The sequence below is a fragment of the Cottoperca gobio genome, chromosome 22 (genome assembly GCF_900634415.1).
Source record: "Cottoperca gobio chromosome 22, fCotGob3.1, whole genome shotgun sequence".
Lineage (NCBI taxonomy): Eukaryota > Metazoa > Chordata > Actinopteri > Perciformes > Bovichtidae > Cottoperca > Cottoperca gobio.
In genome coordinates this window covers 6868067-6883875 of record NC_041376.1, presented here as the reverse complement: position 1 = coordinate 6883875, position 15809 = coordinate 6868067, and the positions used below count along the sequence as shown (strand labels likewise).

The 15809-nt window shown below is 44.6% G+C and overlaps 1 protein-coding gene across 9 annotated transcripts in view; it reads left to right on the top strand.

Moving 5' to 3' along the window:
* The window catches only part of meis2a (Meis homeobox 2a), a 176022-nt gene that overhangs the window by 102604 nt on the left and 57609 nt on the right, over positions 1-15809 (top strand). For all 9 annotated transcript variants that reach the window (XM_029460262.1, XM_029460259.1, XM_029460261.1 and 6 more), the window contains one exon: positions 6918-7032. In XM_029460262.1, coding sequence (XP_029316122.1) covers positions 6918-7032 — 115 coding nt within the window. The remainder of the gene's footprint in view (positions 1-6917; positions 7033-15809) is intronic.

The following is a 15809-nucleotide window of genomic DNA, read 5'->3' as shown; positions in this document are numbered from 1 at the left end:
CAATTTCCAACGGTGCCTCCAGTGCTCATACACCAGCTTTGTCATCAGTCCACTTGTGAGAATATTTTCATAATTAAAAAATTAGATATGCCAATAAAGCAAATCAGGAGCAGCAATAAACAAGGAAGGTTGCATGACAAGTCATTTATCTTGGAGTCATTTGGACTGACCACCTCATTAGGTATTTATGTTTTGAGGGATTTATTTCACATCTGTGGCACCAGTGAACTTTTTATTATACCTAACTGCTTGGCCTGAATATGGTAAAAGCAGAAGAGTCCCCCCCCCCCCCATTGTTTGCTTTAGGAGCTCTGTCTGAGCAGAGAGTGATTTTAATCATGGCTGAGCACTACATGTTATGGAAACATACACACTTCAGTTTATAGTTATATTTGTATAAATAAAAAAGGCTTTTTTTGTGCAGTGTGTGAGAACATGTGTGCACCTGGTGAGGCTTTAGTGGAAATAATATTTGTAGAAAGTGAAACTATTGAAGTGAAAATGTGCACACTGCCGTCATGATGCAAAAGCCTTCTAGTAAATAGTTAACTTCTCCAGTGTTATTTCCATGTCTAATTGGAATGTGTTTTGAATATTGCAAACAATGCACAAAAATGCATATGGCAGCAAAACTGTGCCGCTGGATGGAAAGCAATTTCCGTCCTAGTTGTCTTGTTTTATTTATTTTATTTATTCATTTGTTTTTGGCTCTATTTTATTATTCATTTCTGTCCTTGCTTCTCATTGAGGAGAGGAAGGCGGTTTGATAGTTAGATATGCTAATTTATTTAGTTAGAATCTCTCACGTCCATTTTTCTTTGCTTTGATATGCATTTTTAATATATAGCCCTGGGCTACATCTCATTTGGTGAAAGTTGGTTTTTCTGGAGATGATGAGGCTCTTCACTGTGAAGGAGGCGGCACGTTGAGCTTGTTTGTACGTGTGTGTGTGTGTATATGTGTATGTGTTCTCCTTTTTTTTACCTCTTTCTGTCTCCCTCCTCTCCCCTCTTCATACCTGACAGCAGAGCATAATAAGCACAGTTTTATTTACACTTGAATGCAGCATTGTCTTAGAGATGATTGGATTATGGTATAGTGAGAGCGGGATGAGGCCTTTGCTGACACTGTTGATTTCTCTTATTCGCTTGCGGTGACTATCTCAACCATGTAGCCCACCCAAGGCTTCCTAACTCATCGCCCCTCCTCAGATCAACCCCATCCCAATTAAAAGAAAGAAAAAAAAGATGTTGTATTACACATGAAGGGTGATGGGGAAGAAGAAGAAAAAAAAAACACAGAGCGGTGTAGATTTGTAAACGGTTGATACAGTGTGTGTGCTTGTCAATGGTTTGCTCTCTTGTCTTTTAATTAATGAATAAAATTTCTGTCTCTTCTGTGCTACATCCAATTAGGGAAGCAAATAGAATTAACAGTGTCTGAATATTATCTGTTCTAATGAATTAGCCTTTGTGTCTTCTCGTGCTATTGTGCTGCTTCTCCAGTAAAGCTTACATATTAGCAGAAGGCTTTTCATTTCCTCCATGCATATGCATTACGCTTTTGAAAGTGCCTTTGAATTTCTGCATAGTTTCAGATTTGTTATAGAGAAAGTGTGTAGGATTTGCAGATCCCGCCGCTTTGTTTTGGAGAGCTTTCCTCAGGGAGTGATAGTAGTTCCCATAGAGGTTATGGTGTAGCTTATCTTACCCCTGCATGGCTGGAAAGGGGGGACGGGGGACGGACGCTTTCTCTGTTTACATTTGATTTTCTGGTACAGGCTCTGAGCACTGTAGACCATTGGTCAGAAATGGTGATGTCACAGGTTCAGTCAAGTAATAGCAATAGTTCATGTCGTGCCTATGCAGTGATTTACTGTGTGTATCGGCGGAGAAGGCTGCTCAGTAATGTCCTGTTTCTGTATGTCACTATGCATGGTGCAGCGCATACACAGCCTCTCTTCCTGTGGACAGAGAGCCCTCGGGCCGAGCCGGCCCGCTCAACCGTGGAATTTCTCAGTTTTGGAGGTGTTCTAATTCAACTAGCTTTGTTCTCCTCGGGGACCGACTACGTTCAGATCTCTCCCCCCCCCACCCCCCACCCCCCTTCTCATGAAAACAGTGCTGCGTTGACTTGGACCGCTCTGTCTGTTCCACACAATTGTTTTGTGATGGTGGGATGTCTGGCCTTACATTTCCTATTTGATTAGTGTTCAGTGGCAGGGCCCTGTTGGCAGGCATATCTAATCATCGCTGCCGCGGCTGGAGAGAGAGGCGAGGCTCACTTGTTGCATCTCACACACTCCCCTTCCTTTAACTGCATGTGTGCTGAATGACTGCAAGGAAAACAGTTGCTGAGCAGGCGTTGTAGGATCATGAGATACATGTATGTGGACTCGTAGTGTAAATGCAATATACAGTTAATGTTACATATACTCAGCAATTCAATACAACAGCTCTGCCATTAATCCTACCGTCACAAAGAGAATAATCCTCAGCTTTTTGTTGATATTGTTAGAAATGTGTAACTTCTTTTATATGTTTATTATTGAGGATTATAATCAAAGGTGATGCTAAACTGTACTGCAGTTATTTCTTCTCACTATGACCTCAATACTATAACATGCAGTTGAATTAACACTATGACAGTGTCAATGAAAGAAAGATAATTATAGGAATCATAAAAATAGACTTTATGGCAGAACAGTTGTATTGAATTACATCAGTTTGTACAGGTGTAGTGTATATTTACATACTCATATTTAGTGTTGTGTGTTACAAGGAATAACTGAACGCAGAATGATCTATAATGACTTTTGTGTTTATGCTATTTCATATTTTTGAATAGTCATTTTGATGTGTGCTATGAATACATATTTGCACGTGTAATGTGGCATTCAGTAAAAAGTGAAAAGGGTTGTTTCTGCCTCAGAGAAAGTTAGGAAGCATAAATATGACAACTCAATCCCTGGTGTCTGTTAAAACATGCTGCGGTGAATTATTACCTTCTAAATGAAACACAGGACTCTTTATATTCGGGATAATTGAGGGTGTTGTAAATACTCAGTTGTTTAGAAGAGGTGAACCTACACATTTCTAAAGAGGCTGTGTATAATTACTTGCTCAATCCAACAGAAATGTGGCTTTTTTTCTCTGTTTATGCTATGTAGCAAGATGTGTCTTGAAATGTCAGCTGGTGTTATGATTTACGGCCCTGCGTGTTTCTGGTGTGTCAGCGATTCTGTACATGTACACACGCACACACACACACACACACACACACACACACACACACACACGAGGCTAGTCGTTCTCAGCCTACCCCACACTGCTACTACACCGACAGATTTCTTCCCCTTTTCCTCTGGGTTCCGGGGGAATTTGAGGGAAATTCAATGATGCCGCTAAATCAATTTTATTTGAAATTCCTAGGGATGTAGGCAGAGTGCAGAGAGGAAAGTGAGATTGTGCCAGGCAGGTGTTTGTAAATGAGAAACAGGGGACAGTAGCAGAGGAGACTGCAGCATTCTCCTGCTCTCCTGTGGCCTGGCTCCACTACAAGCCCCCCCCCCCCCCTCCCCATATTGTCTCCTGCTTTTATATTAATTACAACTTGTATTATCAGCTGCCAGTTGCTAACCCCGGCAAATAGAAAAGGCTGCCCCTAGAGACCACGCTTCTTTTGTATCTTAGTCTCTATCTTGTCCTATTGTGTTTGTGTGTGCGCGCGCCTGCACATGCATGTGCGTTTGCTTGCTCGTGTTCTCCTCCTCCTCCTCCTCTTCCTGGTAACACTGCTCTTTAACACAATTAGTGAAGAGCTTGGAGTGAACCATGTTTGACTCCTAATTATGCCCAGCTTTAAGGGATAGTCACATGGGCTAGAGGCCTTCTTTTCTCTTTTGCTTCTTCCTCTTGTTTTTCTTCTTCTTCTTCTTCTTCTTCTTCTTCTCCTTGTTTGGTTGAAGAAGACTGTTTGGGTGACATGATTCTTCCCCCCCCCAACTTGTTTGAACTTTATCAGACCCACGAGGGTTGCGACAAAATGGTTGTGTGTGTTTACGCTGCGCTGCGCGGTGTCTGTTGATGCAGCCTCCGTAGCTCAGAGAGGCCCACTAAATTATTCATGGAGGAGGAAAGGCTGTTGCTTTTGTCGCCTTGTTGAGCGTGGAAAGTTAACGCTTTTGTTGCAATATTTGTTGTCTTGTTTTGCAGACAGGGTTATGAATGAGAGGTGACTCGCAGGCATTAAAAGAGAAGAGTGTGCTTCATTAGAGATATCCACTGCATATACACTAGGCGTAGTCGAGTGTACTGTATTATTATATATTAGGTCATATAAAGTGCTGCGGTCGGCTTTTTGTCCAATAAGAAACAAACTAACAAAGCATTATCTATATCCCTGCATACAGGCCCATTAAACCCACAGGGTAGCAAATCATAGCAAAATATCATTCCCTTTAACAGCATTAGCTGAGGTGTCTTTGAATTTAATTTAGTGCCAGCGCCATTAAAAATGACACATTACTCTGCAATGATAGCTAAATTAAGTCCTATCGATTCAGCTGTTGCATTAAAACCGTGCTGTGGCCATAGCTGGCAAGTGTTACAGAGAGAGAGAGAGAGAGAGAACAAGAGAGCGAGAGTGTGTGAGAGCAGCGAGCATAGTTTGTCAGGTCTGTCTCGCATCTTGTCTCATTGTGAGGAAGTAGAACCCAGTCATTTTCTTCTCTTGGAACAACAACAGCCCGTTCAGAGAGCACCAAGCCCAGCTCTGCCTAAATACATTATACAGTCTGGGACTTTTACCTCCTTCCCTCCTCGTTCCACACGACAGACAGCAATTAGACTGTTTTAAAAGGGTTGATGGGCTTTTCCCACATTAGTGATTTTACTCAGCATATGCTGTGTTGAGAATAACAGACAACAGACCTTGTTCCCATGAAGTATACCATGTGTTGATCAGTGGTCACATCGAGCAGGGACACTTTCCCCTCCGCTCACTCTGGAGGGCTAAAACCCACGTATGGGCTTTTGTTCACCCTGTCTTCGTACCCCTCTTCTGAGCAATTCTCCGAGCTCTTTATCTGATTGCCATCCGGTGAACAGCTGACGCTGAGAGGGCCTTGAGTGGAGCAGAGGGTCTGAAGGGCCTTGTGTGTTTCTGTCTGCTGTTTTCAGCTCCAAGCTGTTTGAGAAAACAGCCCTCCTTCCCCAAAAAACTTAGCAGATAAAAGGGCCTCGCTCACAGGCATAGCAGCAGCCTCTGCAGCAGAACAAGCAGCCCCACATCAGGACTGCACACCCACGGGAGCTCGACAGCCGCTTGTCTTATATCCTCTGTTTCCCTGAAAACCTCCACGCGTCTCCGGGCACTATCCTGTCTGTCCTCCACCAGTACAGCTCACTCTGACTGGGGCACCAAAGTGGGCAGGCAGGCTCCTCTCTGGTGGGAACTGAAGGAGAAGAAGTTAATCAGGAACTGAAGTTAGACAGAATGGTAAAAACGGTCTCTGTCTTGGAATAATCTGTGGCGTGCACTTTTTCCTTCTGCTTTCGTACGTATGTATGTGTGTTGATGTGTGTTTGAGGGAGAGGGAAAAAACAAACCATAGCGGGAACTGAGAAGTGGGTTGAGGTTTGTGGGAAGCCTTGGTGCAGGCCTGTGTTTATTTGGCTTGGGCTTGGCTCAAGGGGCCGCTTCTCTCGGGGGCCCCAGACAACGTTGGGTTTACGTTCGGCAACATTTTGTCATCGTGCTCAGGTGACAAGTGAAATTGGGAAAGACTAGCTAGGGTTGTGTGAGCTGTATCAGCTCTGTGAGAGAGGCTGTTTGGGGAGTGTGTGTTGGATTGAGCCAATATGACGTGATCAGTCTGTCCCTCTATTGCCTGAATGGCAGAGGAAATTCCACCTCCAGCCTGCCTTCATGTGGCACTGATAAAGCCTTTCCTGTACAGTTGAAAAATCCTGTTTCCCCGTGTGCACCGGCAGTGGGAATGACCAGGAAAGAGAGCAGGGGAAGGAGAGAAAATGAGCTGTAGGCGGAGGGAAGGAAAAAAGAAAGACACCTTAAAAGCTATGAATTTGTTTATGGACATTTCTTTGAAGTTAGCCAGCAAAGATTTAACACTTTTTTTTTCAGCATGTGTTTGTATATATAAAAGTGAGTGTGTGTGCATGTGTGTTTATACTTCTTGCTCTATTATGTCATTAGCATGTGTGCGTAAGTGTATTTCTGCAAGCCTCTGTGGGCGTGAGTGTATGTCGGTGTGGGCGTGTTCACATTTTTGGCAGATTAGCAGCAGAATCACTGTCATATCTTATTTTCATTTCTGACAGTGGTAATGATTAATGGCGGCTGTGGTGTGTTTGGACTTTTTACCTCTATATTTCTCACTTGACACGGAAGTCTCAATTGGTTATGGTATAAACGAACTCCACTGGGCTCTGCCATATGTGTTTAGACAATTACTCACAAGTGCTCCACTTGCAACGTTCAAAATCAGACGCCACATTAACAGTGCTGCGTTTTGCTCTCATGCATTAATGAAACACTTTGATTACAGTGTTTTGACTTATTGCCAGCTGCTTTAGTGCATTAGTTACTTTCTATTCATCTATGATTTTATTGGCATCGTTGATTGTCTGCTAGCAGGGAAATAGGCGACGAGGCTCTTCGCCTTGCCAGGAGAATGTAAGCAGGCCAAGGACCTTCGCAGTGCCTGTAGACTCTTACAGATGTCACTCACTTTTCCAGCGTACTCATATGGTCTCTCTCTCTTTTTCTGTGTCTCTCTCTCCTCCCCTTCTCCCCCTCCCTGCTCTCTCTCTGCTCCTGGTTTGCGGTTTGGACGGGGAATGTGGATGGATGCACGGATGGATCCCACGCTTGCTTTCGCTCTTCTCAAACCTCAGAACCCAGCTTCCTGGAGAGACCATGATGACGCCACCTCCACACACTCAGCCGGCACACCGGGGCCCTCCAGCGGGGGACACGCTTCACAGAGCGGTGACAACAGCAGCGAACAAGGTGAGCCAGCACAGAAATGGGCATGCACACACACACACACACACACACACACACACACACACACACACACACACACACACACACACACACACACACACGCACTCAAGCACCAACACACAAGCATACATAGATGCAGGCACAGGTCCATGCAGGACATATTAATCATCATGCATGGGTAGAGTTGCCAACACTTCACTTTAACCCTGTTTAATGTGAGATCTACGGTGAATAGATGGCACATCTCTCTATACACATATGTCCCAGTCCCTCCTTTTGCATATTGGATTATCCCGCTTTTTGAATTGCGTCCATGTAAACACATAGTCACACCTAAAAATGAACCCGCTTATGACACTCACGCGCAAATGCAAGCAACACCCACTGTAATATACCAACCTAGTAAAGGGCTTTCCAAAATGTTGCTATTTAGAGAGCTTAACAAAAGCTGGTGATTAATACTATGTTTCTGCCAGTTCTTTCTTGCATTTAAAGCATATTAACTTTGCTCACACAACAGCCCCTAATTATGTCTCAGTGAGCCTTCTTTTATCTAGTACACGACCTGCCAAACAGCAATAATGCATTTCAAAATAAATGTATTTGAAATTATTACAGATAGTTTGTGCAAGTCACAGCTATCTGCCTTGTGTTTTTGTCACGGTCCATATCAAATTTGACATGTAAACGATCAGAAGCATACGCTGTTAGTTGAATTCCAGCATCGATACAGTGCGAGGTTAAAATTGTTTATTAAATGCAACCGCTGCCTGATTTAAGAGAACAGATGATGAGCTCTTTCCTTTCTTGCCTTCTCCTTGTTTTGAACGCAGCAAAATCTCCTTTCACTGGCAGCAGAGTGTGTGTGCGTGTGTGTGTGAGTGTGTGTGTGTGTGTGTGTGTGTGTGTGTGTGTGTGTGTGTGTGTGTGTGTGTGTGTGTGTGTGTGTGTGTGTGTGTGTGTGTGTGTGTGTGGGGATCTCCTTCTGTATCCGTGTGTGCCCTCTGGCAGTGTCCACGGTTTTGCATGAAATTTCATCACGCCGTCTACACACACAAACACGCTCAAACACTCAGACACACACTCACAAAGGCTCGCTCTCAGAGTGAAGCCGCTTGCCGCGTCACGTTCATTGCTAGCGTTTTGCCGATAAGCGATCAAATGCATCGATGGGATGTGTGTCTGTGGTGGGGCCCTTTAAATCATCTTCCCCTCGTCAGACAGAAGCAGCAGTTGAACCATTACTGACCACAGACTGAGGGCCGCAGCAGACCTCTGTGGTTGGCTGTGTCAGAACTAGTTGGATCACAGGCTAGTTGATGATAGCTAGGCCTTGGCTAAGCAACAGGATAGGCTACTTCTGTTTGACTGTGAAAGCATAAGGAAAGAATGGGGCATAATACGATTACACCAATAGGAATAGGGAAAGGGATAATTCACCTTGTTCTTGCACCCCTCTATTGTGAGCCGACCAAAGGCACATTTACAGAAAGAGAAGAAGAACGAGAGAGCTAGAGACATTGATGTAAATTAGGTGTTGGATTATCTGATATGGAAGTAATAACATTAGTTAAAAACACTGTATGATTGCAGGTCAGAATAAAAGAGCATAGGTGGAGTTTTTGCACTCATCTTTGCAATTACAAGTAGCATGGGAGATGAAGGCGGCAGGAACAACAGAGAGAGAGGGGGGTGGGGGGCATGGGAGAAAGAAATGCACTGCCTATTGATTATTTTACACACATAAGTACAAGTGACCTGTAATCCACAGAGCACTTATCGACTCCTCTCCCCACCGTATCCAGTAACAGCGGATCAATACGGGCCAAAGACAGTTACGGTACAGCACCGCGCATCGGGCCAAGATAGGCCTAGACTAGATCAGGGCCAGAGCCTGACCTACACTGAAGAGTGCTAAATGTTTCATGGCAACAACAAAAAAGAAAGCAGCGTAGAATGGATACGAGAACTTCAAAACAGAGACATTGAAGTACAGAGGTGAAAAGAGTAGAGAAGGTGAAAAAGTATGCAGAGCGAGAAAAAGGAGAACGAGAAGGGGAAAAAAAAGAGAGAGGGCAGCTGATTTAATGGTCTAATGAGGCCGTCCTCCAGCCAGTTGTTTTGTGTGAGGCATGCTCTGACCTTTCGCTCCGCTCGGGAGCCCCGCCGCCTCATTTTTCACATTCTTGCAATTACGTTAACGCTTGAAGCGCTCGCTGACTCCCGACTCTGGCCCTTCCATTCTGACAGAGCTTTCCCTCCCCAACCTCTCCACCTTTCCCCTCCTCGCCTCCACTCCACGCATGAACTCGCCTCCTATCTCAATACATTTCCACATAAAATTTGTAGTCCACACTCTCAAGTCCACAGAGAAAATGTGAAATGTGTGCTTCACTTCAGTAATGGGGTCTTTAACAGCTTGGCCCCTGTTAAAAGGGGTGACGATGTGGATCAGTTGAGGAAGACAGAATAGATGGGAGCGAGTGTGTGTGTGTGTGTGTGAGAGAGAGAGACAGGGGGGGGAAAGAGTACGTGAGACCCTCATTGCTTTGTGGTTTCAGCTGCCAATACAAACAATCAACTTTTCTCTTCCATCTTGAAAGTTGTGTTGTATGTCTGCCTGTGGCTTAAGAAACTTTAGAAAATGTATTCAAAAAGTGACTTCACTCCATTTCTCCCAAGAATGTCGAAACATACCTCACAGTGACCAAGTCGAAGTGTTTTGAAGAGTGAAAGGTTTTAGCTTTCCCTTCTCATTTGGCTGCTGTTCGGGGATGTACAGAAGAATAAAGATCAGTATCACTCTCGTACCTTTGTTTTTTTAGTTCTGTACATGAAGTGCATACAGGACTCAGGATGGTTTGCTATGAGCCGATACAAATCTCCGTCTTGTATCTCAGCTTTGCTCTGAGCCTGTGCCAAAAAAACAATTTAACAAGTGCGCAAATATGTATCGTCCCTCTTGTGGAATAATTTATTGTCAAGCTGTAAACCAAGGTGAAGCATGCTCATAGCTGTGAGTAAAGCTTGCCAGTTAAGGTTCTGACACATATGAAAAGGGTTTCAGTACAATACTCAGATCTGTAACCTCTCCCCAACCCCCGCTCTTAACAGACTTTTTTTTCCTCCCTTTTTCTCAGAATTTCCCTCCAAAAAAAGAAAATATGAATTATCACCCTCAGGACAAATTCTGCACTCTCACTTACTGACTCTTAGAGAGTGCCTCCCTATGTTCTAGCTAGATAAACAAATCTCAGCATTTACGGGTGATGGTTCAGAAGGTAACGCACAATAACTTCATTGGGTCTGCTCGCACATCATTTTGATTAACAGTCCTTTGGAGCTCCTCCAAGCTTATCTAGAAACATCAGAGACATCAGTTGCAGGGAGTTAAACTTGATAAATGGGCCTGCGTTAAGATAGCGCTCGTTTCCAAGCAGGTGTCTGTAATATGTTAAACACCCAAAGAGTGTTGGAGCAGTGTGATGAAATACTCTGCACGTTTGCCCACACCAAACACAGTCATGAACTGTAAAACCCCAACACTGATTCAGCACGGTAGCTTTTACCCTCTTGCTGTATGTGTATATGTGTGTGTCAGAGTGTGTGTGTGTGTGCATGCCTCAGCTCCAGTCCACACTTGTAATTATTAGCTATGCATGAAGACCAAAATCCACGTTGACATCTTGAGTGGTGAGCAAAGGGGCTTTCTCTACAATTCTACTGTAGATGGAAAAGGCTCAACAGAAGAGAGGAGAAAGCATTTTGTACATTTTCTCAGCAATTGAACAATCCCCGCGCTCTGCGGATAGACAGACTCCCCAGAGAGACGGAGAGAGGCAGAGATGGAGAGAAAGGGAGGAAGAGAGGGAGAGCTTGAGTGTTCGGCTCCAAGGGAGCATGCTGCGCTTGATGGTATTGTGGTACATTTGTGTGTGTGTGTGTGTGTTTGTGTATGCGTGGGGAGTGTGGTGAGCTCCCTTGGCCCTGACCAGGGGCCCCACTCAGAAAGGTCTTTGTGGTTGAGCTCACCAGAGGGGGGTCATTTCTGGTGGGGACACGACTCCCTGTGTCAGCCCAGAAAGTCCCAGCATGAACAAGGCCAGTTGAATCTGGCCTTATGCAGGCCTTTTTGGCTTTACTTTTTTTTACAGCTACACTTGGGGCTCAGGAAGACCCAAAATTATGGACTATAAAGAAAAAGAAACTGTAACCACAACAGAAAGATCAGCAGAGTCTGTGCTAAACGCAAGATGGAAGCCTTGTTGCGTTTTAGTAGCCTATACTTCAGCTCTGGAGTGATCAGCGAGGTGTGTCTGTGTATAGAACATATATATATTGTGTGTGTGTGTGTGTGTGTGTGTGTGTGTGTGTGTGTGTGTGTGTGTGCATGTGCGTGCGTTAGCTGGTTCCCTCTAAGTGCCTGTTAGAGTTTAATTTAGTGTAGTAATTAAAGCTGAACACTGGCCCATAAACAACAGATAAACAATAAAGCAGACCCAAGCCCTGCTGTTTCATGGCTCTCACTCCCAGCTGTTGGAGCACTGATAATTTTTACACAGTGCCCCCACCTCGCCACAACACAATGCTGAAGCAACAAGGGTGTGTATGCGTTGTTAATGTGTGCTTGGGTATATTTTAGTGTGTGATGACCGAGGCTGGACAAAAAAAGGCCAAAGAAACACATAAACACACAGGATATGTCCACTTCCCCTCTCGAAAGAAAACACAGAGAACCACAGCGTAGCAGAACATTTTAAGAGGAGTAGTCTGCCTCGGTAGCCTCTTACAAATCCAGCTCAATGGCAACAGCGATCACATAAACATTACACCAAGTGCAGCCAACCTATTTAAACTATAACTTGCTATAGTTTGCCACCAGTGGCAGTAAGTAAACTGAACTTCAACAGGAAACAAGCTGTAGATATACCTGCTTAATGAGGATAACAATGCCACAGTGTTCCTCACACACTACTGTGTGCAATTTTAGCCTTGTCACTACATGTCAGCCCCATGTTAGTCAGGTGTCTGTTGTGAGAACAGTGCAGTATGTCTGTCTGATGGTTTGTTGGGAAGGGGCAGGGCCATTGTTGAAAGCTGAGAAGAGTTGCTGTGGAGGGGGAGAAAACATGGTACGGAGGGGATACTTTCATGATCCCATTAGCATAAGAGAGGCTAAATTATTCATGTGGAGTGCTTAATCTATGGGGAAAAGTATAGTTAATGCACATAGTTTTAAAATGGATCCCTCCCTGCCTCTGCTCTAACACCAGATTCTTGCTGGATTCAGCATTCGCCGGCATTTACGGGAATGGCTGTCACTCTACCCTGCACACACACACATAGACATAGTGTGTGTGGGCATATGTGCACTGTTACTTAAGCGCTGCTGCACTTCAAGCTGTTTCAAGGGGCTCTGCTCTCAGGCTCATCCCCTCTCTCCCCCTCTCCATAAGTCCCTTTCTCATCCTCTCCCTCCCTCTCTTTCCATTTATTCTTCCACCTCACTTTCTACCACCCTCCTCCCTCTCTCACCGTCTCCCTCACACTCCTCTCCTCTCTCACCCCTCTCTGTCTCGCTCTCAGTACCGCAGACTACCTGGCCCTCATCCAAAATGTGATTAAAGAGAATGATCAGCTCCCTCAGCTCCCTCCTTCCTTCCGCTCTCTCTCTCTTCCTTTTTTTTATGTCTCTCTGTGTTTCTCCTGACCTTGTGTTACGTTCTTAGAGTCTATAGATGATGAGAGGGAAAAAAACACATGAAAACAGCGAAAGCAAAGGAACTGTAAAGGGATGCGGGCTGCCAGAGAAGTCTGCTCCACTTCCAGTAACATAGACCTCTACCCACAACATCACCACCACTCCATCCACACTGCAGCTCAAGCTTTCCCGCTCTTCCTCTTATCGTCTCCTTCTTTCCACTCCTCTCTTCCTCCCTCTTCCCGCTCCTTCAGCTCTGGCTGGGGCCTGGTCCCTCTGGTCCATAATCACGAACAGGCCCCTAGTGCGACCCGGACCAACCCAACCTGGCCTTGCTTGGCCAGGAACTGAGTCCTACACATCAGGAAAACGTGCATTAACTGGGTCAGCCTAATGTGCAAACTAATGTTTGGAGAACATAGGGAAAAAATTACCCAGATTATTCTGACAGCAGCTGAGGAGAATGTCTGTCTGTTTTTGCGGCATTAGGGGAAACCTTAGGGGAGCCATTTTTTTTCTTTCTTTCTTTTCTTCTCTTTCTCGGAGAAGTAGATGAAGACCGGTTTATCTGGGAGTGAGTTGAGCATAATTAAAAAGCAGAAAGGAAAGGTGTTGCAAGGAAGTAATTATGACAGTAAAAAGAGGGGAGTGACTTTTTCCCTCTTTTACCCAGAGGCTTGGGCCAAAAAAACAAAGACAGAGTGCAATGCTGTTGTATCAGTTCATTGGGTTTACACACCCATGTTCCTTTGCTGATTACTCCAATGCATGTGGTGATGATGAGGAGTGCACAGGGGTCTGATGTAATATAGCTAAAAGGGATTTGAGCGCATGCCCCAAAGGGCATTTCCACGTCCATTAATGCTGCTGTATTTTCACAAGGATGACAGTGCTTCAGTTCTTTAAAGGGGGAGTGTTTTCCCAGGAAATCTTTCTGTCTTGCTTCAGTAGGCTAGCCTGAAGGGGGTCAGCCAAGAAGTCACCCTTAAGAGGTGATAATCCAATTGCTCTTGTCCTCACCAGATTTGTTTTCTCCTGGTCTGGCAGTGTGTTTGTGTCTGTGTGTGTGTGTGTGTGTGTTTACAGAGAGTTTAAGCATGCGTGTGTGAATGTAATAGACATAGAATGGGAGGCAGAGGCAGCAAGATGCCACCGGTTTCTTCTGTGTCCAACCCCGGGCCCCATTCTAGATCAGAGAGAGGTTACGGAGGCCAAGTCTTTCAAAGGCACACCTGCAGGGAAAGTCCAAAAACCCTGACTGCCAGCTTACACAGGCCCGTTTAAGGTGTGCTTATTTGGAGTTTAACCCTGACTTCAAATGTCCTTTCCCTCTCTCCCCCTTTGTGTTTGACCAATGGGCCTTGTGCTCTTTTACTTTCTTTCCTTTCTTCTGCCTCCCTTGGCTCTTTAATCTCCTCCACCACCCCCACCCTTCCAATTCTCCTCCCCCTAATATCCAAACCCCACATCACAGCAAAGGTCCCTCCCAAAAGACAGCAAGCGGTTGAGTAGAGTGGCTTAGCAAGGCCAGCTATAGCTTGTTCACTTGCTGTGTGGTTTTCTCTTGTGTAAACCAGGGTTTACACACTGAAGCACATTTGGAACCGAGCAGAGCAGCTATACCCTACAGGTAGTGCTTTAACCATGCTGCCGCCGTCCAAGAGAGTGGGAGGATGATAAAGGAAGTGTGTTACAATCCCGAGTTCTTCCTCTCCGCTGCTGATTTTCACGCGCACATCTTTCACGTTTATGCAAAGCTTTTGAGGGCATTATGCAAGATAAGCTCATTTTCTCGTCTGATTCCCACTCTAGTACATGCTTTAATGACTCTTAAAGCCACGGGCTGCTTTTTTAGGCATAATAGCAGTCCCGCGGTCTCTCAGTTTCCACGTAACCAGAGTGCTTTTTCCACACCTTATCACTTTTGTTCACCCATTTTATGGGTATTGGAGAGCAGGCGGAGGTGAGCGATTTGACAGTGGTTAGTGCCATGAGCCCTAATGTTTATTGGAAGCAAGCGTCTAATAATTTTTGATTACCCCAGAGGAGGTATTAGCCATGTTAGTCAGCAAGGATAATTTCTTATTTACATGCCCCAAGCAGTGAACACTCTGAAGGAACACTGGGGCTAAATGCGCAACAAAACGAATCAAACATGCCAAACGAGATGCTCCATCCTGGCTGGCTGCAGGGCTGAAGCTGAGAAAACCTTCATTATGCATTTACCATAATTCATTTAGAGGGTTATCAATTTGCAGAATACAGAGAAGATGTTTGGAGGGGGAAGCAACAACACCATATCAAACGAGGGAAGAGAAAAAGGAACAAGGGAAAGCGAGATGAAAAGGAGTAAGATATTCAGGGATAGCTCACTGCCTGGATTTTTTAAATGTTGTTCCAATTACACACTTTGCCATGTTTTGAGGCAGAACTTACATGTTAAATGCTGCAATCTCCTCTCTTTTACCAGTGTCACGCTCCGCCCCCTAGAAAAGCAGAAGCTGATTTCTTTTTAATGAAAGCCATTTGGCACAGGAATTCTCTTCTATACAATTTTATGTTGAGATTGAGGCTACGCAGTTCTAGTTCAAATATTGTCTTTCTGTTCATTTAAGGTCGCTCTTTGTTTGGCCTCTGCCCTGCTTACTCAAGGGCTTCTTGTATCTGTCTCTCAGTGTGGATTTCAGCACAGTTACTACATGTTTTCATTTTTCTCCCCTGGCAACACACACTGAGAGAAGAAAAAGACCTTTTAAAGCATCTTTCCCTTCGCCATCAGGCAAGGATGACTAAGGCCCCATTAGAACAATTGCAGGAAACTTAGGGAGACGGGGACTGCTTAAAAGAATGAAAGCAGCCAGAAAACACCACTATCTTGTGATAACCAGGGCTTTCTCTCATTATCTAAACACAAAAAAACCTCCACCTTGGAAAATGTTCACTCGCTTCATTCAAAAATAAAACAATGAAAACAGAGAGGTAAAAAAGCGAGACAAAAAAAGAAAAAACATTTAACATTTTCCAAAGTGAAGGGGGAAAAGCTGCATTGTTTAGTACGAATGCTTACTCCCAGGGATGC